Source organism: Squalius cephalus (assembly GCF_949319135.1).
Source record: "Squalius cephalus genome assembly, chromosome: 25".
Classification (NCBI taxonomy): Eukaryota; Metazoa; Chordata; class Actinopteri; order Cypriniformes; family Leuciscidae; genus Squalius; species Squalius cephalus.
This window is the reverse complement of record NC_137146.1, coordinates 24512744-24535487: the sequence shown is the minus strand read 5'-3', so window position 1 is coordinate 24535487 and position 22744 is coordinate 24512744. Positions and strand designations below refer to the sequence as shown.

The 22744-nt window shown below is 39.9% G+C and overlaps 1 protein-coding gene across 3 annotated transcripts in view; it reads left to right on the top strand.

Moving 5' to 3' along the window:
* LOC307153992 (NXPE family member 3-like) overlaps positions 1-22744 on the top strand; it is a 74439-nt gene that overhangs the window by 46258 nt on the left and 5437 nt on the right. The window contains exons 2-7 of one of the 3 annotated variants that reach the window (XM_079863859.1): positions 10552-10673; positions 12037-12101; positions 20836-21207; positions 21391-21806; positions 21891-21961; positions 22079-22282. In XM_079863859.1, coding sequence (XP_079719985.1) covers positions 10643-10673; positions 12037-12101; positions 20836-21207; positions 21391-21806; positions 21891-21961; positions 22079-22282 — 1159 coding nt within the window. In that variant the 5' untranslated portion in view covers positions 10552-10642. Of the gene's footprint in view, positions 1-10551; positions 10674-12028; positions 12102-20835; positions 21208-21390; positions 21807-21890; positions 21962-22078; positions 22283-22744 lie in introns of all 3 variants that reach the window. The other 2 variants (XM_079863860.1, XM_079863861.1) reach the window with 2 other exon arrangements.

Below are 22744 nucleotides of genomic sequence, written 5' to 3'. Positions count from 1 at the left end.
ACACTTGGGAATACAGAAATTACAAGCAAAAGTGAAAGACCGGTTTTATTGGCTGGGCTGGTTTGGGGATGTGAAGCGATGGTGTCGGGAGTGTGTAGATTGTGGGTCCAGAAAAGCTGTAGGGAAACAATGGCGGGCCCCACTCCAATCGGTGGTAGCATCAAGGCCATATGAGCGGGTGGCGTTAGATATTTTGGGACCTCTCCCCGAAACCCCCAACAAAAACAAATATATTGTAGTTATTGGGGATTACTTTTCCAAATGGACGGAGGCGTTCCCTCTGGCTAATCAGGAAGCAGAGACAGTGGCTAAGTTGTTGGTTGAACAGTGGGTGTGCCGCTTTGGAGCCCCCAGGATAATCCATACTGATCAGGGCCGAAATTTTGAATCCAGGTTATTTAAAGAAGTGTGCCAGTTGTTGAATATTTATAAGACCAGAACGTCACCGTACCATCCTCAATCGGACGGGATGGTCGAAATGTTTAACAGAACATTGGCCTCTATGTTGTCTCTTTTTGTAGACGATAACCAAGCTAACTGGGATGTCCTGTTGCCGTATGTGATGATGGCCTATAGAAGTAGTGTTCACTCCAGCACTGGGTTTACACCCTACAAAGTTGTTTTTGGGAAAGAGATAGTCCTTCCCGTGGATGTAATGCTTAACTTGGGTGGGGAGGAAAGATTCTCTTCTACATCAGAATATGTGGCTAGACTGTTGGAGACATTGTCTACAGTGGTAGAGGCGGTAAAGGGCCATCAGTTAAGAGCCGCTGTGAAGCAGAAAGGAGGTTATGACTTCAGAGCACATTTTCAATATTATTCTGAAGGAGAATTGGTCTGGGTTCGGGGGAAAGCGAGGAAAAGGGGGCTCTGTCCAAAATTACAACGAAGGTTTAAGGGGCCTTATAAAGTCACAGAGAGGATAACCGAAGTTCTGTATAGACTTGTGCCAGTTGACGGGGGAACAGAAATAGTGGTGCACTTCAACCGACTTAAACCATGTCTTTCTTCTGTGACAGAGGTTACCAGCCAAGAGGGTGCAGAGACCCCACCGATAGATGGCGTTCCACCTAAGGAGACCTGGCTGCAGACTTCAGATTCTACAGTGGGTCGAGAGAGCGAGGTGGCAGTGCCAGGGGCCAGGTCTGAGGGACCCCCAGTCACACCTGCGAAAGGAGCAAGTGATGTGCCAGGAAGCAGTGCTACCTCACTGAGATCAAAAGGGCAAATGGACAGGCCGGCCCCGACCACCGAGGACCAAGGTGGTCAAGGATCTTCACACACGGGGCATATGCAAACACCCATGACTAGCCAGTTTGCAGTGACTGAGGTCCAACAAGGTGCAACGTTATCCAAAGACTCATGCCAAGGACGATCAAGGAGAGCACCTGTGTGGTCCCGGGACTATGAGATGTTTTGAATTGGACTCGAGGACGAGTCTGCCTTATGGGTGGGGGGAGTGTAATGAAGTGATGTGGGAAAAGTGTACTGTTATGACTGTTGTGTGTGTGTGGGGGGGGGGGAGGGATTTGAGGGAAGAGTGGGTTGAGTTAAATGATTGTTGCACCTGACCATTGATGAGCGTGAAGGAAGAGAGTGATAAAAAGAGGGGCACAGCGAAGCGTGCGGGGTTCTGAGAAGCGGTGTGTTTTTACTAACGCCGAGCTGCACTCAAGGTTGGGGGGTGGGTGCCGTTCGCACGCTGTTTAGGGCTGCCGGCTGCGAAGATAGTGTAGCGGGCTAAACTGTAGATAAGGCCGGGTATAGGAGTGCGTTGGGCGCCGCAGCTTTTCAGAAGAGGGGTGCTCCGTTTCCGCTATTTGCTCGGAGGCCTCACGAGCGCTGGATTGGTGTTTGCTTTTTCCCCTTGACCAAACAGCGCCAAAGCCTAGACCCTGGGGGAGGGTCTCGTCTCTCGGGAGAGTTAAGTACCAAACTTTATATGTGTGTGTGTGTGTGTGTGTGTGTGTGTTTGTGATTTTAAATCTAGCAGTATAACCATATCATGATGGGTGGGAGGGTTAGAATGAACTAAGTTCGTATGTTGCAGTCTGATGGCGTCTTGGGTGTTAGGTGCACGTGCCTTGTGAATGTGTGCCGTGTCTTGCGGTGGTGATGTGTTTTATAGCTTTTGCATATTTATTGTGTGTATACTAGCTTTTAGATTGTCTATTTATTTGCGGTTTCCTCTGTGTAGCATGCTCCATTGTGGTGGTGTTCGCTCAGGCTACTTAACATAGGTATTTGTATGGCGTCATTTTTTAGTCAAATGTTATGAGCGTGTAAGACATGCTCACGAGCACATTATGTTATTTCACACGCGCAAAAATGAACCTTCAGCTGGCATGATAAAAGTACTCGCGCACAAATTCAACAACCGAGAGGTGTACAGGTAGCTGCGAGCGAGCGCCTGGCATACTCTCATGCTTGTACAGTGGAATCCTGCTCGCGCGCAGCGGGCTTCTGCTCGCGCGCAGCGGGCTTCTGCTCGCGGAGTGCTGTTTTGCTCGCGCAGTGGATTTCTGCTCGCTCAGCTGATTTCTGCTCGCTCGAGTCTACATGACTTTTGACAATTTGGGGGCGGAAACCAAGGAGGGCACTGACCCTCTTATGATTGGTCACTTTCATCATGGAAAATCTTGGGAAATCCTAACCCCGCCCACCTTCAGACGCAGCGCGAGTCACTCAGCTCGCTCTGCTACTCCGGCTATCTCTGTATATTTTAGGCAACGAAATATGTGATAAAACACCTTACTAACTATTTTCGTTTTCATTTAAAGAAATCTTAAACATGATAGCCACACAAATGTGGTTCAGGCAACGCGTATTGATTATATTCACTGCACATAATCTTTGCCTATTTATAAAAACAAAACAAAATATAAAACACAAACCTGCCTCTTTTCGTTTTAAATATAATATAAAAACATTAAACATTTTAATATGGCCCAGGCAATATGTGCATTTGTACTAAACAACAGATTTTGCAGTAAACAACATTACAGTTTTAAAATTTTTAAATACAATTATTAGCCTACAATTTAAAATGACAAAACTCAACCCAGTCTCTTTTTGTTAAATTTCAGTTTTATCAATATTAGCCATGATAAAAGTATAAGTAAAAGGTATAAGAAGCTATACAAATAAAGCAAACAATTCAGTCAAACATACAAAGTCAGCGCTAGTCTAACCATACAACGATGACCGGGCGCTCGGCACTCATGTACCCCGCCTGGAACAGCCTTTCCTCAGCTATAGTCGTTCTGACGTTCGCCGCTTTCGCTGGCGTCTCTGTAGTGGTTAAACATGAGATATAATTCGTCTTGTGTATATCTAACGAGCGATTTTTGGTCTCGTGAATCTATAATTTATTCCCTGGCCAATCGTTTTGGCTGAGGGGAAGTTTCATAACTTTATAAGCTATTTAACATTACCTTTGTATGGTTTTATAGAGCGCTGACTTTGTGTGTTTGACTGAATTGTTTGCTTTATTTGTATAGCTTCTTATACCTTTTACTTATACTTTTATAATGGCTAATATTGATAAAACTGAAATTTAACAAAAAGAGACTGGGTTGAGTTTTGTCATTTTAAATTGTAATAACTGTATTTAAAAATTTAAAAATTGTAATGTTGTTTACTGCAAAATCTGTTGTTTAGTACAAATGCACATATTGCCTGGGCCATATTAAAATGTTTAATGTTTTTATATTATATTTAAAACGAAAAGAGGCAGGTTTGTGTTTTATATATATATATATATGTATATATTTTTTTATAAATAGGCAAACGTTATGTGCAGTGAATATAATCAATACGCGTTGCATGAACCACATTTGTGTGGCTATCATGTTTAAGATTTATTTAAATGAAAATGAAAAGAGTTAGTATGGTGTTTTATCACATATTTCGTTGTCTAAAATATACAGAGATAGCCGGAGTAGCAGAGCGAGCTGAGTGACTCGCGCTGCGTCTGAAGGTGGGCGGGGTTAGGATTTCCCAAGATTTTCCATGATGAAAGTGACCAATCATAAGAGGGTCAGTGCCCTCCTTGGTTTCCGCCCCCAAATTGTCAAAAGTCATGTAGACTCGAGGGAGCAGAAATCAGCTGAGCGAGCAGAAATCCACTGCGCGAGCAAAACAGCACTCCGCGAGCAGAAGCCCGCTGCGCGCGAGCAGGATTCCACTGTACAAGCATGAGAGTATGCCAGGCGCTCGCTCGCAGCTACCTGTACACCTCTCGGTTGTTGAATTTGTGCGCGAGTACTTTTATCATGCCAGCTGAAGGTTCATTTTTGCGCGTGTGAAATAACATAATGTGCTCGTGAGCATGTCTTACACGCTCATAACATTTGACTAAAAAATGACGCCATATATTTGGGACATTTAGCACCTGACCCAGTCTCTGAAATGTTTGGTAACTGAATGAATTATGTTAAATAAAGATTATTGTTTCTAATCCCGTGGTGCTGCTTGCTTTATAGAGTAGATTTCTCTAGCCACAACATTAGCCCCTGATTTAGGTTTATTACACATGTTTCCTTATAATATTTCCAAGTGGCAGCATATATATTGAAAATAGCAGAGCGCCTAACACAGATCCCTGCGGCACTCCATAGTTTACTGGAGTTATGATCGATTTTTCTCCATTTAAAGGGGTCATATAATGGTACATGCACTTTTACAAGTTGATTGCACTGAAATGTCTGTTGGCAGTGCCTGTACACAACCATCCTATCATGATTAAAATCCATCCAGTGGTTTTGTTTTAATCTCCATATATGTTTGACCATCTATGAAATCAAGCCGTTCGATATTGTGACGTCATACGATCGTACGCCCCTCCCGCGATTGTGATTGACAGCCGTGTTTCAACACAAGACCTGCCCTGAGCGAGCTGTGACAGCCGTCGTCATAGTAGTCCGCCATTGTTGATATGCTGGAGTAGAATGGCGTCTAAGCGATTGTGGTGTTCTGTTCTTAGATGTAATAAGGAACACAGCAGTCATTTGGATGTTCCTAAATCTGAGCCGTTGAAGATGCAGTGGCTGAGTTTTGTTTTTGAAGCGATATGCCCAAAGGATTGACGCGGGGATTCCCTCACGGGGATTCCCCACGATCGTCCATGCTTTCATGTTTACGCGAATCATTTCACACCAGACAGCTTTACAAACGAGAAAAAACGGATCGGTACCAACGTGTTACTGCTGAACCTCCAGAAGATGTGAGTGTAATGTTTTATTAACCTTTATATTAGTATTTATATTAATCTTTGCGAAATTTGCAAACCTTGCTGCAGGCTTCACAATGAATGCGTCTAAGGTTTACACTCAGGGTACATTACGGCATGTTTTCTATGTACGACGTTCTCAATATAATTCATAATCACACGTTTATAACGAATAACACGTGGTTATTGTGTTAGATACGGTGTACCCACAGAACAGAGGGGCGGGGTGAGCAAAGCTCATTATCATTTAAAGACACATGCACTGAAACGGCGTGCTGAAAACAGAGCTGTTTTTGACCAGGTAAAATTAGTGTTTTCTTACAATACTAATGAGAATTTTTAATTAAAGTATATTACAAACTTTTAATTTAGACCCTAAAGAATCATATTAGCTTGTACAAAAATGGCATTATATGACCCCTTTAAATAAACATATACGCCCTATTTGAGGGTATAGGGGGCGATTTCGGATTCAGTCTTCTTCTCACACATTACATCATTCCACAAAAGTTATTTTTCTCCCTTTTCAAAATAGTAGCCCACAATATAATATACATTCTTAACAAAACTTTTGGATTTGGTATTCATCTCCATGTTTTCATGTCTCTTATTTTGAAGTTTTCCCATTGTCATGTTCCTGGTTTTGTCATGTGATTCTCTTATCCCGTAATGTGATCCTGTCATGTGTCATTGTTAAAGGTTTAGTTCACTTCTGAATTAAAATGTACTGATAATTTACTCACCCCCCACGTCATCCAAGATATTCATGTCTTTCTTTCTTCAGTCGAAAAGAAATTAAGGTTTTTGAGGAAAACATTCCAGGATTTTTCTCCATATAGTGGACTTTAACGGGAACCAACGTATGGGTTGAAGGTCCAAATTGCAGTTTCAATGCAGCTTCAGGAATAAGTATCTTATCTAGCAAAACAATCTGTCATTTTCTATAAAAAAAGGAAATTTTTATATACTGTTTAACCACAAACGCTCGACTTGCACCACCTCTCCGATGCACCACGCATTACGTAATCACGTTGAAAGGTCACGCGTGACATAGGCAGAAGTGCAGACCTAGTGTTTACAAAGTAAATGTGCAAAGACTAAGTCAAATGCCCTTCACCCAAAAAAAGAAAGAAATAAGAGGTAAAACAGCGATGTCGAACGTTTTTCGCTCTACCCTACATTTTCCGGTTACCGCCTGACCTTTCCAACGTGATTATATAAAAAAGTATATACATTTTTATTTTATTTTTAGAAAATGCCTGATCGTTTCAACCTTATTCCTCGGCTGGGATCGTGTAGTAAATGAAACTACACGACTATAAAACTATGAAGCTGCATTGAAACTACAATTTGGACCTTCAATGTTGGTATGTTCTCGTTGAAGTCTTCGTTGAAAAAAAACTTAATTTCTTTTCGACTGAAGAAAGAAAGACATGAACATCTTGGATATATATATACAGTATATATATATATATATATATATATATATATATATAAATTGTTAGGTAAACATGCAATTTATTCTGTTATGATTAATGCCTCATATAGGCTTATAATAGGGTATTAAGTATAATTGTGACTTTGTGTAAGAAAAGTGTTGTATAAGAAAAACACTTTATAAGGTTTTTATAAGAAACCTTATGGAAACACTGTAAGGTTTTTATAAGAAACCTTATTATATGGAAACACTGTATAAGGTTTTTATAAGAAACCTTATTATATGGAAACAATGTAAAAGGTTTTTATAAGAAACCTTATTATTAAGAAAAACACTTTATAAGGTTTTTATAAGAAACCTTATTATATGGAAACACTGTAAAAGGTTTTTATAAGAAACCTTATTATTAAGAAAAACACTGTAAAGAGTTTTTATAAGAAACCCTTGAATCTGGTTCATTAGAAAAGACACTGAGACTTGTTTTTATAAACATGTTTATTAAGAAATTGTCATTAAGAAAGACACTGAAACTGTTATTTTAAAGTTCTTTATTGCCAATGTGGTTTATTAAGAAAGACACTGAAACTGTTATTTTAAAAACATTTATTAAGAAAATGGTTAATAAAGAAGAGACACTGCAATTGGTGATGTAAAATCATTTATTGAGAAAATGGTTTATATAGAAAAATATACCACACTGAATGTTGTAAGCATTTATTTATTATAGCAGAGTATAGAGAAATTGAAAATGTATTAGAAAGAGCTGTGCCAAAGAAAGAAGAAAAATCCAAGCATTATGTTTGATGAGGAGCATGAGGCGCAGGAGAAAGGCAGAGGATACAGAGCCAGCAAGCAAAAGAGAAAAAAAGGAAAGAGCTTTATATAAGTTTGTAAGGGGTTTTCCAGAACTGAGGACAGTTCAAGAATTCGGATTGGACAGATTGTCTGTAAAGGACTGAATCTGTGCGGAGGGAGTGTGGACTATAAAAAGTATTGTCAGGAATGTCAAAGGGAGACGCGGATTCAACGGGACCACCAGTCCGCCTCTCCGGTGTTAGAAGTCTCTTGCCATGGGCCTCCTGCAGTCAAAGTTTGTAAACTGCTTGTTTTTGATTTGATTCGATTTGATTTTATATATTAGTATTTTGTATGTGAACTAATTAACCTAAATTTAATAAAAACTACTTATTTTTGATATAAAAAGAACCAGCCTGACATAGTCTCTGCTTTATGAAAAATGAGCTGAACTAACCACGGAGAAGTCTTCTGACTAGTATGGAAATTTAAATACTTATTATTTAGAATGGATTCGACTTACTTTACCTAACCTGAGAAAAATCAAAATAAGGTAGAAGGTGTCTTTAATTAAGAACCACGTAGGGGTTAGATTAAGCACCATAAAACAATATATATATATATATATATATATATATATATATATATATATATATATATATATATATATATAGGATATAAATGATCCTCACCTTAGCCCTCATAGACTGAGTTTTGTAAAAGTGATATGAGTATTGAGAAATCGGTCCAAGCGATTGTGTATACAGTATATATACAGGGTGCGATTTGCCGGGGGGGATGCGTGGGATTTCCCCCTTTCTGGTCAATGTATCCCTGCCTCTGCTTACTTATTTTTATCCCCGGTGGGGATAAATTTATCCACCCCTCAAAGTGATCAGTGCTACTACATAGTGGCGAGGCGGATCACAAAACTTATCACGGATCCGTGGTTTGATTAAAGTCCATTTTATTTAAAAATGCGCTACTTTGGCTGGCTCCGCAGCCTCTCTGTAGCCTAATCACCACTCTGCAGACTTGCTCAATCTCAATGTCCCGCCCACGGCGCTGGTTACACCTCACGAGTAATAGCCTATCAACACTTGCGAGACGGTTGCAGGTCTTTTTTTACGCCGCATATTCAACATATTACTTAAGCGGGAATAAACATCACAATCTGATTATCTGTTTCTATGATGACGAGCAGAGTTAGTGTCCCAGTCACACCACTGAGAATGGCCGAAGTTACACACGGTGTTTTACTCAATTGAGGCTAAAGCAAAGGTTTTTTTTTATTACTCACTCACTTCTGAGTGTCTGGCGCGAGTGATTTCAATCAATGTAAAGACGCGTTTACGCGAGTCTAGAGGTCCTGCGGCGCGAAGGCGTTTCGCGCGGCGCGGTATCGCGAAGCCCGAATGAGGCGAATTGACTTTGTCGGTCCGGCCCGACACATTAACTGTAATCATGAGCCCGAGCCCGATTTAAACACGACCATTTTTTTAAATACGTGGGCCGTTATAACCAGGGGTACGTGGCGCCAGGGAAGGAGAGATGGAAGATCTCGCGCCAGACACTCAGAAGTGAGTGAGTAATAAAAAAAAAACCTTTGCTTTAGCCTCAATTGAGTAAAACACCGTGTGTAACTTCGGCCATTCTCAGTGGTGTGACTGGGACACTAACTCTGCTCGTCGAAACAGATAATCAGATTGTGATGTTTATTCCCGCTTAAGTAATATGTTGAATATGCGGCGTAAAAAAAGACCTGCAACCGTCTCGCAAGTGTTGATAGGCTATTACTCGTGAGGTGTAACCAGCGCCGTGGGCGGGACATTGAGATTGAGCAAGTCTGCAGAGTGGTGATTAGGCTACAGAGAGGCTGCGGAGCCAGCCAAAGTAGCGCATTTTTAAATAAAATGGACTTTAATCAAACCACGGATCCGTGATAAGTTTTGTGATCCGCCTCGCCACTATGTAGTAGCACTGATCACTTTGAGGGGGGGATAAATTTATCCCCACCGGGGATAAAAATAAGTAAGCAGAGGCAGGGATACATTGACCAGAAAGGGGGAAATCCCACGCATCCCCCCCGGCAAATCGCACCCTGTATATATACATATATATATATATATACAGGGATGTAGTGGAGGCTAAACGCACGTAAACGCCGTTTACGCACCTCCCAAAATTCGGAAATAGCGTTTGCCCACCTCCAAAGTGCGTTTATCCACCTCTACATTGCGTTTATCCACCTCTAAATTGCACGTTATTTGAGCGGACTTTGCTTTTCCAGTGCGTGATCGCCGATCGGTACATGATTCGAGCATTTGGGCCGTTAACGACAGAGCAGAACGTGCAGCGCAAACACGGAGCAGAACATTGAGCAGAGAGCGCAGCGCGCCGACACACACACACACGCGCGCGGAACAAAGAGAACGGCGCACACACGTAGCAGACAACACACGCTCGTGAAGTTACTAAACAAGCTGCGCGAGAATGAAACTTGATCGCAGCCGCAACAGGAAATCATTAAAACTAAAAACATTAAAAACATTTTTTTTTATTCATTACAGGCAGCTGGTTTAATGTAGGGAGCATGTCGAAACCCAACTGTACAAGATATTCAGAGGGAATCAAGCCTGCACCAGGTTAAAGGGATAGTTCACCCAAAAATGAAAATTCTGTCATCATTTACTCTCCCTCAAGTTGTTCCAAACCTGTATGAGTTTCTTTCTTCTGCTGAACACAAAAGAAGATATTTTGAAGAAAGTCGGTAACCAAACGACTGATGGACTCCATTGACTTCAATAGTAGGAAAAAAAAAAATACTATGGCTGTCAATGGGGACCAGCAACTGATATATATATATATATATACATATATATACATATATATATATATATATATATACACACACATATATTGGGTGGGGGGGGGTTAACACAACACAACACAACATCAATCCTGGCGAGACCCGACAAAGACACACAAACAGAACAGAACTTAAATAGTGAGAGGATAATGAGATGACTGATTAGTGCACAGCTGAAACTAATGTGTGATCTTAACACCAACTGTTTTTCTGGTTTAGGTGTTGGGGTCGGAGCTAAACTCTGCAGGACAGTGGCCCTCCAGGACCAAGTCTGGAGACCCCTGCTGTACAGAAACCATCGGATGTGACTATGTTCATTCAACCCACAGCTAATTCTTCAGGTAAATAATTGTTTATAGGGAGTTTATTATGATTGAGAATATAAAAACGATTAGAATATAAATCAAAATGGAATATAAATCAAAATTATTATTTATTTATTTATTTATTTATTTTTACTTTAAATGTGATTCATTGTGTACTTGTAAATGTCTTTGTGAGGACCAGTTTGAGTTGTAGATCAGTGGAGTGAGGACAAAATTAGTAAAGTGAGGACATTTTGTCCGGTCCTCACTTTTTGGTGAGGTGGCCCTTTAAACACTTTAACCGCCAGGGGTCGTTGTATACCTAAAATCGCTAGAGGGAAAAAAATGACCCATGCACATGACTACTGTTTTGATATGGCTAAAAAATTTATTATGTCACTGTATTATGCCACCATCTTCACAAAGTGTCTAGAGTCATGAAATGATTATTATGATTATTTTAGTCATCAACTATGTTTTTATCCTGTTGTTTCATGTTCAAGGCTATTTTAACCAAGCTACACTAATCACTTTTCTTAACTGTGAATATAGGCTAAAACAGCCTGCAATGACAATGAGAATTAGAAGGAAATAAATACATATTTGGGTGGTGTAATTAATCGCATATTAAGATAACCCATGTTATTTAAATTAATGAGCAATAATAATTCAACACACTGCGTGGATGTATGATGCAACGACAAATTCAACACAGTTTCACCTAATTAATTATAAAAAATGTATATCATTTATAATTTGAATAAATGAACACCAATAAACTTGGGGTAATCATAAAAATTGTTTTATTCATTACATCATAGATCGGATTTTTTTTTTTTTCAGGAAACGGGCAGACTTGAATTAATAGCAACACGGTAGGGAACAATAAATTATAAAAATTGCAAAACAAGTATTCATAATTAATAGAAAGTTTGAGCATTTTTGAGTAGGCTAAAACATCTACATTTAAAAATGCATTGTATGACTGTTTACAGTAAGCATACATATTGATCAAACAAATTGCACCAAAATAAAGGCATTATTACATTTGACCTGCTGGCACTTTGGACACAATTTTAGTAAAAGTCAATGATTGTGTGACCTTTTTTAAAGGGATATTTTATTGAAAATCTGTTATGCACATTTGAAAAACAGCCATGGGTCAATTTTACCCAGTGGCGGTTCTGGTGTTAAATGCCTGTTTGAACGTCAAGACTTGGTTTTCGGGATAAGATTAAGGGTAGGTTTAGGGTAAAGGTTTGGGTTAGACACCTATTTGTGATGGGTAAGGTATTAGATTGTATTGTGTCAATGAATGTCCTCACAAAGATGGATGTACAAGAATGTGGTTACAATTAGGTCACATTTGCAAAAACAAATTCTCATTACAGTGTCTTAGTTCACAGGATAACTCACTGTTCCATTTGTTTTTTGCTGCTTTGTCTTTGGACATCCACCTGTATGGTAAGTCCATTTAAAACATATTAAATAATATATATATAAAATGTTAAAAACCATAATATTATACCCATTTATGTTATTGTTACAAACTGCTTTGAAACACAGGTTGAAGACCCAAACACTGCTTTATTGAGGGTAATTCACAGCTGTAATCCACAGAACAGGTATAGGGTCAAAACCACAGGACAAACAATCCAGATAACTAGTGATGGCAATTTCGAAAAACTGCTTCTTGAAGCTTTGAAACTGTCTCCGGTTGCTATCATAACCTCGGTTCCCTGAGAGGTGGAAACGAGTCATTGCGTAGCAACGCTGCGGGAACTCCTCCCTTCTCCACTTTTTGTTCAAATCTTATGGGCTAACGCCAGCTTGGATCAGCTGGCCAATTGTCGCGAAGTATGCAAATATTGACCGGCTCATGGGCAGTATAAAATGCATGGGTGCGACAATTGCGTCAGAATCACGACTGAACGCTTGCACAGCTGATCAAACAGCGAACACTCTACATTGCTTAGCAACACTGCGGGAACTGTATTAAATCCCGCCGTGAGAGTTGTGAAGATAAGCCCGGAGAAACGGGGTCAAGCTACACCAGCCACAGAAGAGACAGACAGTCAGCCAATAGCCGCACCGCTAGGAGTGCTTGCATCTGATAGGCGGAAATTTACATATCCAAAACACAATGAAAGTGAAGGCTGCACTGATCCAGGGCAGACACAACACAATAAGCACTCAAGCATGAGTGTTAAACACAGTGTCAATGCAGTAGCGGTGACAGCTGTATTAAACACTAGTAGCCATATACACAGAGTCAACAGCATAGCGGTAACCACTGGATACAACTAGAAAGTTCACAATACCAACCACAATACCAACCACCCTCGTCGAATGATTTCTGATGTTAAGGGGACAATCTTTCCCCTGGCATTCGTAAGCCAATGCGATAGCGTCCACAATCCAGTGAGAAAATCTCAGTTTTGAGACAGCACGTCCCTTAGTACATCCACCAAAGCACACAAAAAGCTGGTCCGACTGACGAAAGGCGGCCGTGCGATTCACATACATCCGCAAAGCCCTGGCAGGGCAAACAGTGCTCTGAGCGTCATGCGAGGATGACAGCTCAGCAGATAAAGCGGGCAGGGAAACAATCAGTACATGCTGCTGCTGCTCCAACCTCGACCGAAAAGCTTCCAGGGCTAAGGACACCGCCTTTAATTCCAAACGGTTTATGTGCCACTCTCTCTGTGACTCCGACCACAGACCTGAGGCAGGCAAACCCAAGCAAACTGCACCCCAACCTGACGTCGACGCATCCGACGATACCACGGTGTGTTGTGTCACTATTCCTAAAGGCACTCCTGGGCTGAACATATCCGGGTTGTGCCACGGTCTCAGAGCTCTGACGCAACTGTGTGTGACCGGAATGCACGTGTGACCTGAAGACCACGCCCTCGGCAGGACTCGTGTTTTCAGCCAAAACTGCAGCGGCAGCATATGCAGCAGGCCCAGATGGCACACTGAAGAAGCTGCCGTCATCAGCCCCAGAAGCCTCTGAAATTCTCTCAGTGAAACAGACCTGCCCAGTCTGAAACAGCGCAGAGTCGATGAAATTGTCTCTATGCACTCTAGAGAGAGGTGTGCTCGCATCGCCACCGAGTCGAAACACACGCCCAGATATGTTATAGTCTGACTCGGAATAAACACACTCTTCTGCACATTCACACGCAGTCCCAGCGAATCCAGATGACGAAGCAGCCTTTCCATGTGACTGATTTGCTCATCCCTTGAGTGCGCTACAATTAGCCAATCATCCAGATATTTCCAAATGCGCATTTGCTCATTCTGAGGGGAGAAAGCGCTGCGTCCACACACTTGGAAAAAGTGCGGGGGGCTAGGGCCAGCCCAAACTGAAGCACTGAATACTGGTATGCCGTGCCTTCGAAAGCAAATCTCAGGAAGTGCCTGTGGTGCGTCGCAATTTGAATATGGAAGTACGTGTCCTTTAAATCCACTGATGTGAACCAGTCCCCGGGATGGATCTGTGCCAGGATTTGCTTCAGTGTTGTCATCCTGAACGCGCGCTTGTGAAGTGCTCGTTTGATAGGTCTCAGGTCCAGAATCAGACGGAGTCCTCCATCCTTCTTTGGCACCACGAAATAGCGGCTGTAAAAACCGCTCTCCTGCTCACTCGGAGGGATGCGCTTTATCGCTCCTTTTTCGAGCAGACTGAGAACTTCCTGTCTCAGAACGGGGGCGTTTTGGGGCAATGTCAGTGATGGGACCAAGCCATTGAAGCAGGGTGGTCTGCGTCTGAACTGAAGAGAATATCTGTTGAATTATTCCCAGTAGCCATGGTGAAACGCCCGGAATAGCCCTCCACATGTCTAGGAAATGACACAGCGGTCACGTCTTCTTTGCTGCCAGGCAGAGGAGGGCCCACCAGCGGTTCTCTGGCGGCAATGGGCCTCGTCCCCATTATAGCGCGAACCAGGTCCCTCCTGGTTCTTAGGGCACACACCGGGAGCTCGGCGCAGTGGGCGCACGTGGAGTCCGTGAAGGCCGCCTCGGCGTGGCCAAGGCCCAGACAGGCGACGCAGAACTCATGTTCGTCGGGCGGGTCGATGGGGCCTGCACAAATCTGGCAAGTTGATGCCATCGGATGCTCAAAGAAAAAGGTTGCTAGTTCTCCTGGTGCAGCTTCCACAATGACAGCGTGAAGAAAGAGATTCTGACGCAATTGTCGCCCCCATGCATTTTATACTGCCCGCGAGCCTGTCAGTATTTGCATACTTCACAACAATTGGCTGGCTGTTTCAAGCTGGTGTTAGCCCATAAGATTTCAACAAAAGTGGAGAAGGGAGCAAATGAACAAGTGTCTGTGGGTTTTACTTGATGTTTACCTAGATGTTTTAATCAGACATTGGTATAATTCAAATTAATAATGGTAGTTAATTGTCTCTTATTGGCCTGTTTAGCTGAGCCATTCATAGAACAAATAAAACAAACCCTGACAATTGATAAAAGAACATATAGACACTTGATAATCTTATTAGATAATTAGATAGTTGCATTTGAAAGATAATAATTTCAATAAAAATTTGCAATAGATTTGTAAAAGGTGTTTTTATGCATGTTTGGCCCAGGTTTTTGTTGCATTTACACTGTTCTGACCACTAGGGGTCACCATGGAGACGGGTGTCGAATTATTTGGCAGATAACAAGACACAGGCAAACAAGGAAATCCAGGGAGACAGGCAGAAAATCAAAATCATAACATGGAAACCAGAAATTAGAACTAAGAATTGCAGTGTAACTCTAACAAGACTTTTATAGGCAAGCATAAAGGTGTTAATCAGACCATAATGAGTCCAGGCAATGGAAAATGTAGTTCATCATCAGATAACAAAGGAGACAGGGGATCTCTGGTGGAGATAATGGAGATCATATATATATATACATATACATACATATATATACATACATACATATATACATACATATATATATATACAGTGAGGAAAATAAGTATTTGAACACCCTGCTATTTTGCAAGTTCTCCCACTTAGAAATCATGGAGGGGTCTGAAATTGTCATCGTAGGTGCATGTCCACTGTGAGAGACATAATCTAAAAAAAAAATCCAGAAATCACAATGTATGATTTTTTAATTATTTATTTGTATGATACAGCTGCAAATAAGTATTTGAACACCTGAGAAAATCAATGTTAATATTTGGTACAGTAGCCTTTGTTTGCAATTACAGAGGTCAAACGTTTCCTGTACATTTTGTACATTTTTGTACATTTTAAAGTTAAATTCATTAATCTGGTGCACTTTGAGTCACTCGAATCTGTTGTTAAAAATAAATAATAATCCACCCGCCAACCACCCATATTCTTTGATTTAGATATCTGCATCTGATCATCACATTACAATTATTCAATTAAGCATGATAATATGGTAACATATCACACTAAAGTAGGCTGATTTAAAATGAACATTTATTTAAAATAAAAGTTCTTCTTTTGGCAAAATTACATTTCCTTTATAGCCTAAACAGAGGCTTTACTCCCTTTAAACTTAAATTGTCAATGTTTCATTTTTGAAAACACTTATCGGAATAATTTTTTGTACCTTTATAAAGGGCATTTTTCCCCTAATTTTATTTAATGCATGCTCTAAATTTCATTTCAAATTCTTACATTTTATCAATACATTCAATTAAAATAATAAGACACTAGGCTGTTACCAATCAAATTAAATAATTTACATTGAAAAATTATAACTGTATTAAATGAGATTATGAGATTGTTTTGAATATTTTTTGAATATACAAATAAGGAATGTTGAAAAGAATGATACTTTATTAAACTAAACCGCCAGTAGGAGGCGGCAGGCGACCGTCTTAATGAGCGAGTCATTGAGTCATTAATTTAAACGATTCGTTCAAACGGCTGATTTATTCAGAATGAGGCAGTTTAATAATGGGTAATTTGAATCTTTGACTCGAGCGATTAGTTCAAAACGCTGAATCATTCAGTAATGAATCATGGATGCGTGTTGCTGTGAGATGCGCTATGGTTCTGTTGTTTGGAACTATTTTCGCTGCTGAAACAGAACAAAAACAGTCATTGCGTCTAAAAATGTAAGTAGCCTAACTTAGTTTTAATTATTTGTTTATTGAACTGTTATGAAATCAATATCTCGGTTTCAATCGTGATAGCATCCAGGAAAACAGCATTCTGGTCGTGTGTAGCCTATATAACGTTATTGTTTCTTAACTATAATTAATATGTTATAAATAACTGCGCGAACCTCAACAGCGCAACTTTGTTACCGTCTGTACAGTAGATAAGTTACCATGATGGGAGTTCCGTGTCTTTATTACACTCAACACATTATAATGATTTATCTGTCATCCACCCTCGATTGAATGGAATGTTGTTATTACTTGACTGACCGGCAGATTATGATCTGTGCAGCACTATCGACACACTATCGAGTAGCCTACGTACGTTTTGACAGCTAGTGAAGTGATATCAAAAAAACATGGTAAAGAACAGAGGCTGAACGTACCAGAAAAATGGTACAGCCCGATGGGGGGTAGGGTTTGAAATCGTATTTAAATACATAACGTACTATTTTGGATAGGCTAACATTATATATTTTTTCTTTTTTTAAATCAGTACCCCCCAACTATTATTTTCCTCCCTTTTGGGAGGTACCAAGTCTCATCTAGGGGGGTCGGACCCCCCCAATACCCCCCGTAATTCGAACTATGATTGTCATGTTGGAAGACCCAGCCTCGACCCATCTTCAATGCTCTAACTGAGGGAAGGAGGTAGTTCCCCAAAATCTCGCAATACATGGCCCCGGTCATCCTCTCCTTAATACAGTGCAGTCGCCCTGTCCCATGTGCAGAAAAACACCTCCAAAGCATGATGCTACCACCCCCATGCTTCACAGTAGGGATGGTGTTCTTGGGATGGTACTCATCATTCTTCTTCCTCCAAACACATTTAGTGGAATTATGACCAAAAAGTTCTATTTTGGTCTCATCTGACCACATGACTTTCTCCCATGACTCCTTTGGATCATCCAAATGGTCATTGGCAAACTTAAGACGGGCCTTGACGTGCTGGTTTAACCCTCTGGGGTCTGGGGTGTTTTTGGGGTCCTTGAGATGTTCTGACATGCCCTGACATTTGTGCTTTTTTCAGTTGCTTATAAACATATTAATGGCAAAGGTGTAAATTCACTCTATATAGCACAAACAGGACTTCCATAATATGTGAGCCACATGTATGTACATGTTTTCATTTTTGAGAGAATAATGTTTATGCATGGTTATCGAAAAAACTAAAAATTAAAGTTTCTGAAATAAGGCCACAAAACACATACTAAATATGTGGCAATAAGACTTTTGACTAATGGATGTCATCGCCTAGTGTTTTTTCTTCAAAATGATATGAAAATCATCCTGCCTAATCATCCACAAAAAAACGATACATTGATTTTAGTTTTGTGAAACACTTTTAGTTTGGAAAACCAATATGCGGATGGGGCGTAAACGCTCCAACAGCATCATGCATATTTAGTAGTTCACACCTGGTGAGACTACGTCCCTGCATACTTAATGAGCCATTCATTCAGGTGTGTCACCTATAGCTAACTTAAATATACAAGCTTCATAAAAATGATCATTCTAGGAGAAAATTTCAGATGGCATTTAGAGGCTTTTGCATCTGAACTCTTCATATATACACACACATATATATATGCATGCACATACATACTTTATAATCTTTTCAAAACTAGTCAACGTCTTTCAAAACTAAAGTATACATTTTATCATACGTATTTCAAAGTAAAGGATTCATTAGTTAGTTGATGACTTTATTTTTGACAAAACACATACAGTATATATTCCTCATCTCAGTATAGCAATAGAGTTTGCTAAAAGCCTTTCATTCAATACAGCAGTATTTGAAAATCGATCATATTTTGTAAAATTACATTTATATTTGCATTTATGTCAAAACCTAGACACTTTTAAACATCAAAAGGACATTTATTAATATGTATTCGTGTCAAAATGACAAATAAACAGATTTTCCTATTCAATTTTGCATGGAAACGCTTCCAAGACGCTTGCGTGTCGCGTGAAAAATAGGCGTCGGTTCTATTTCTAGAATGCACGCGTTTTCCACGCGGCTCGTGCCGCGCCTGAGACGCGCGTCTCACACAGGCAGTGTGCAAACTCTAAACTGTTAACATGGATGGGAGCCGAAATAAAAACGGACACGCCACGCAGCTGAGACGCTTACGCCACGCATCCAGTGTTTCACCGGCCTTATCCAGCGGATGTGGGCGTTTCACAGGTTTGTATGGATCACCTCACATTTGCGTTTGAATAGCGCGGTCTCCGTAGGCGGAGTCACATTAAAACTTAATTAGCTGAGATGAGAACGACTGACATCTCTCTCTTTACATACATATTATATAAACTGTGAATATTTGTTTTTTATAAAAATTACTTCATTTGAAAGAAGAGAATTCAAGCTTCATGCCTGTGTGACTGTATGCCTGTTTGACTGAGTATTCGCTGAGTTACAGTTCATTTTCGGACGCGTTTCAGAATTGACTTCACTGACGGAGAGTAGGCAGAACTCGCATCATGTTTATTTTTCTTTATTTGGCGAAAAGCACAACACTTTGTTTTTATTATGAGCATACACAAAAAAATACACACTAAACAGGATCGATTGATGTATAACACAAGCATATAAGATAAAAATTAATATTTTTTTTAATATTTTTTTTTGCACTCATACGGAAAAAAACGAGCCTATCGCGCCGGCGCGATAGCCGACCTCAGGGGGTTAAGCAGGGGAACCTTCCGTGCCATGCATGATTTCAAACCATGACGTCTTAGTGTATTACCAACAGTAACCTTGGAAACGGTGGTCTCAGCTCTTTTCAGGTCATTGACCAGCTCCTCCCGTGTAGTTCTGGGCTGATTTCTCACCTTTCTTAGGATCATTGAGACCCCACGAGGTGAGATCTTGCATGGAGCCCCAGTCCGAGGGAGATTGACAGTCATGTTTAGCTTCTTCCATTTTCTAATGATTGCTCCAACAGTGGACCTTTTTTCACCAAGCTGCTTGGCAATTTCCCCGTAGCCCTTTCCAGCCTTGTGGAGGTGTACAATTTTGTCTCTAGTGTCTTTGGACAGCTCTTTGGTCTTGGCCATGTTAGTTGGATTCTTACTGATTGTATGGGGTGGACAGGTGTCTTTATGCAGCTAACGACCTCAAACAAGTGCATCTAATTTAGGATAATAAATGGAGTGGAGGTGGACATTTTAAAGGCAGACTAACAGGTCTTTGAGGGTCAGAATTCTAGCTGATAGACAGGTGTTCAAATACTTATTTGCAGCTGTATCATACAAATAAATAGTTAAAAAATCATATATTGTGATTTCTGGATTTTTTTTTTTTAGATTGTCTCTCACAGTGGACATGCACCTACGATGACAATTTCAGACCCCTCCATGATTTCCAAGTGGGAGAACTTGCAAAATAGCAGGGTGTTCAAATACTTATTTTCCTCACTGTGTAGGAAACTGCTTTGCAGTGTTGGGGGTAACGCATTAGAATTAACATGCATTACATAATCAGATTTGTTTTCTTTTTGATGTAACAAGTAAAGTAACATTACTTTTAAAACATAAATATTTACATATAAATATTTGAGTTACTTTTTTTTTTTTAAAGTAACACATCACTTTTCAGTTTAATTAATTTGCTTAAACATTTTTTTTAAAATACTGAATTAACTAGTTTTTTGTTTTATTATTGTTTTCAACTTTCAATAAGAAGAGTTGTACAGTAGGTACAGTAGGTATAACCTGTAACGTCAAGGGATCTTTTGGATGGCATAGCTCTAGGGGTCAGAATAATCTAAATCTAATCTAATCTAAATGTGTTTTTAAAAGAAAATGAAGGTGTAAGTTATATAGGCTGTTGTTGAGTGCAATATGGTGTTAAACACTTGCAAAAAAAGAGATCGAGCCTCAGCCAAGTGAGGAAAAGTAACATTACTTTCCACAAAAGTAACTACGTAAGTAACATAATTAATATTGTAATATTGCTTAAAGTTAACTTTCCCCAACACTGTTGTTTTGTGATACAATGCTAACATTTAAATATAATTTGATTTCTTGGTCATCTTTCAGACTTTATGGAGATTCCTGGAGAGTGGTCATCAGATACGACAATTCCAGCCCCCCATTCCTACACGTGTTAAAGGAAAACAGATACAAACAAATTCCTCATCTGCAATATCCGCTCATGACATGGGAATCAGTGAAGAGGAGTGGGAACGGCTACAGAAGGCTCTGGACTGGCCAGGTCCAGATCAAGAAATCACTCAGCTGAATCAGAGCACAAGCCCAGTCCACTCAACATTCTCTATTGTGGGACTCAAGGAGAGTTACAAAGTGGGAGAAAAGATCTCTGTTACCATCACAGCCAGAGACCACAACAAGAACCTGAAAAGATATGGAGGAGATTTTTTCAAAGCAAAGCTATTCAATTCAAAGCTAAAGGTGTGTTTGTTTTATATTATTTTATAATATTTATTTTTTATAAAAATTAAGACACTGAGTTTGATTAGCTGAGTTTCATTTGCCTTGATTTTATATATTATAGTTTTATATGCTTTAAATTTGGATTTACCAATAGACATTAGTTTTCTGCATTACACTTAACCTTCTCTGTTCTTCTTGAAGGCGAGTGTGTACGGGGAGGTTGTGGATCACTGTAATGGGACTTACTCTGTTGCTCTTCTTCTGCCCTGGGAAGGTCAGGCACAAGTTTATGTACGTCTAGAGCACTCCAGTGAGGTTGTGCAGATTCTAAAAAAATACAGGGAGTCCTCATTCCCACGCAGCCACTATAATGGCTACTTTGAAGGGCCAGGACCCAATAAAACCAGGATCAGTGAAGTAGTACAATGCAATCTTAAGTGGGGTGCAGGTGGAAGTTGGAGTAAAGGCGACTGCTGCTGTGAGTATAAGGATATAAAAACAGGGACGGTGTGGCAATGTGAGAGACCAAAGAAACTTTCTTGTGACAAACTGGTTCATCACTCTTACGGAGGTTTGGAAAACCCATTAAATCCTTTTGAGAAGCAAATTTTCACAAAGTAAGTGGGAAAGAATTCAAAATGAATTACAGAGGAATTGTAAAACTAGAAAAACTGCAGAATATATATTTTTTCTCTCCACAGGACATTAACAAATGTTGCTATTACTGGAGACACACAAATCATAAATGTCCTTCCCAACACTACAGGCATCGGTATGTTCATATATCAGGACCGATATAATCTAAAATCAAATGTAGTTAGTTGCAATAGAATTAAGAATTTGCATAATTACGGCACTGTCTCTTCAGGTTAATGTTCCTTTGCTTTAGGCACAATGGAGAGATGCAGATCTGGCATGACAACACCAGTTCCTGCAGGGTTTTATCTGAAAGATGTCTGGAATTCTTTTGTGTGCAACACCCAGAAGTTCAGTTCTTCACAAATGGGAAATTGTCTTAAAAACAAGATTGTCTACTTGATGGGAGACTCCACCACAAGGCAGTGGTTTGAGTATTTAGAAAGAAAAGTGCCAGGCAAGTTGTTCATAAATGACATTGATGGGAGGGTGGCGGGGGATTATTTAAAAATGTCCTCATGTTATTTAAGACTTGATGTCATAAAAGTAATATAACTGAAATATACAGAAGCCCCAAAAAGCATTTGGATACTTCATCAACAAATGCATGAATGTCTTGCCATTACACCAAAATATTAAACCAAGTGACAATTGTTTGTAAAGACTTAAACAGGTCACACTTAAAAATTACACTGTATTTTTTTTCCTCATTGCAACATGTAATTGCAAACATTCAAAAAGAATTTGTTTGCATCTAATGCAATGACATTCAGACATGCAAATAAGTCAGTGCATCTTGAAGGGATAGTTCACTCCATAATGAAAATTATGTCATCATTTACTCATCAACATTCAAACATTCAATATGGGTGAGTAAATTATGACAGAATTAAAAATCTTAAGTGTACTATTCCTTAAG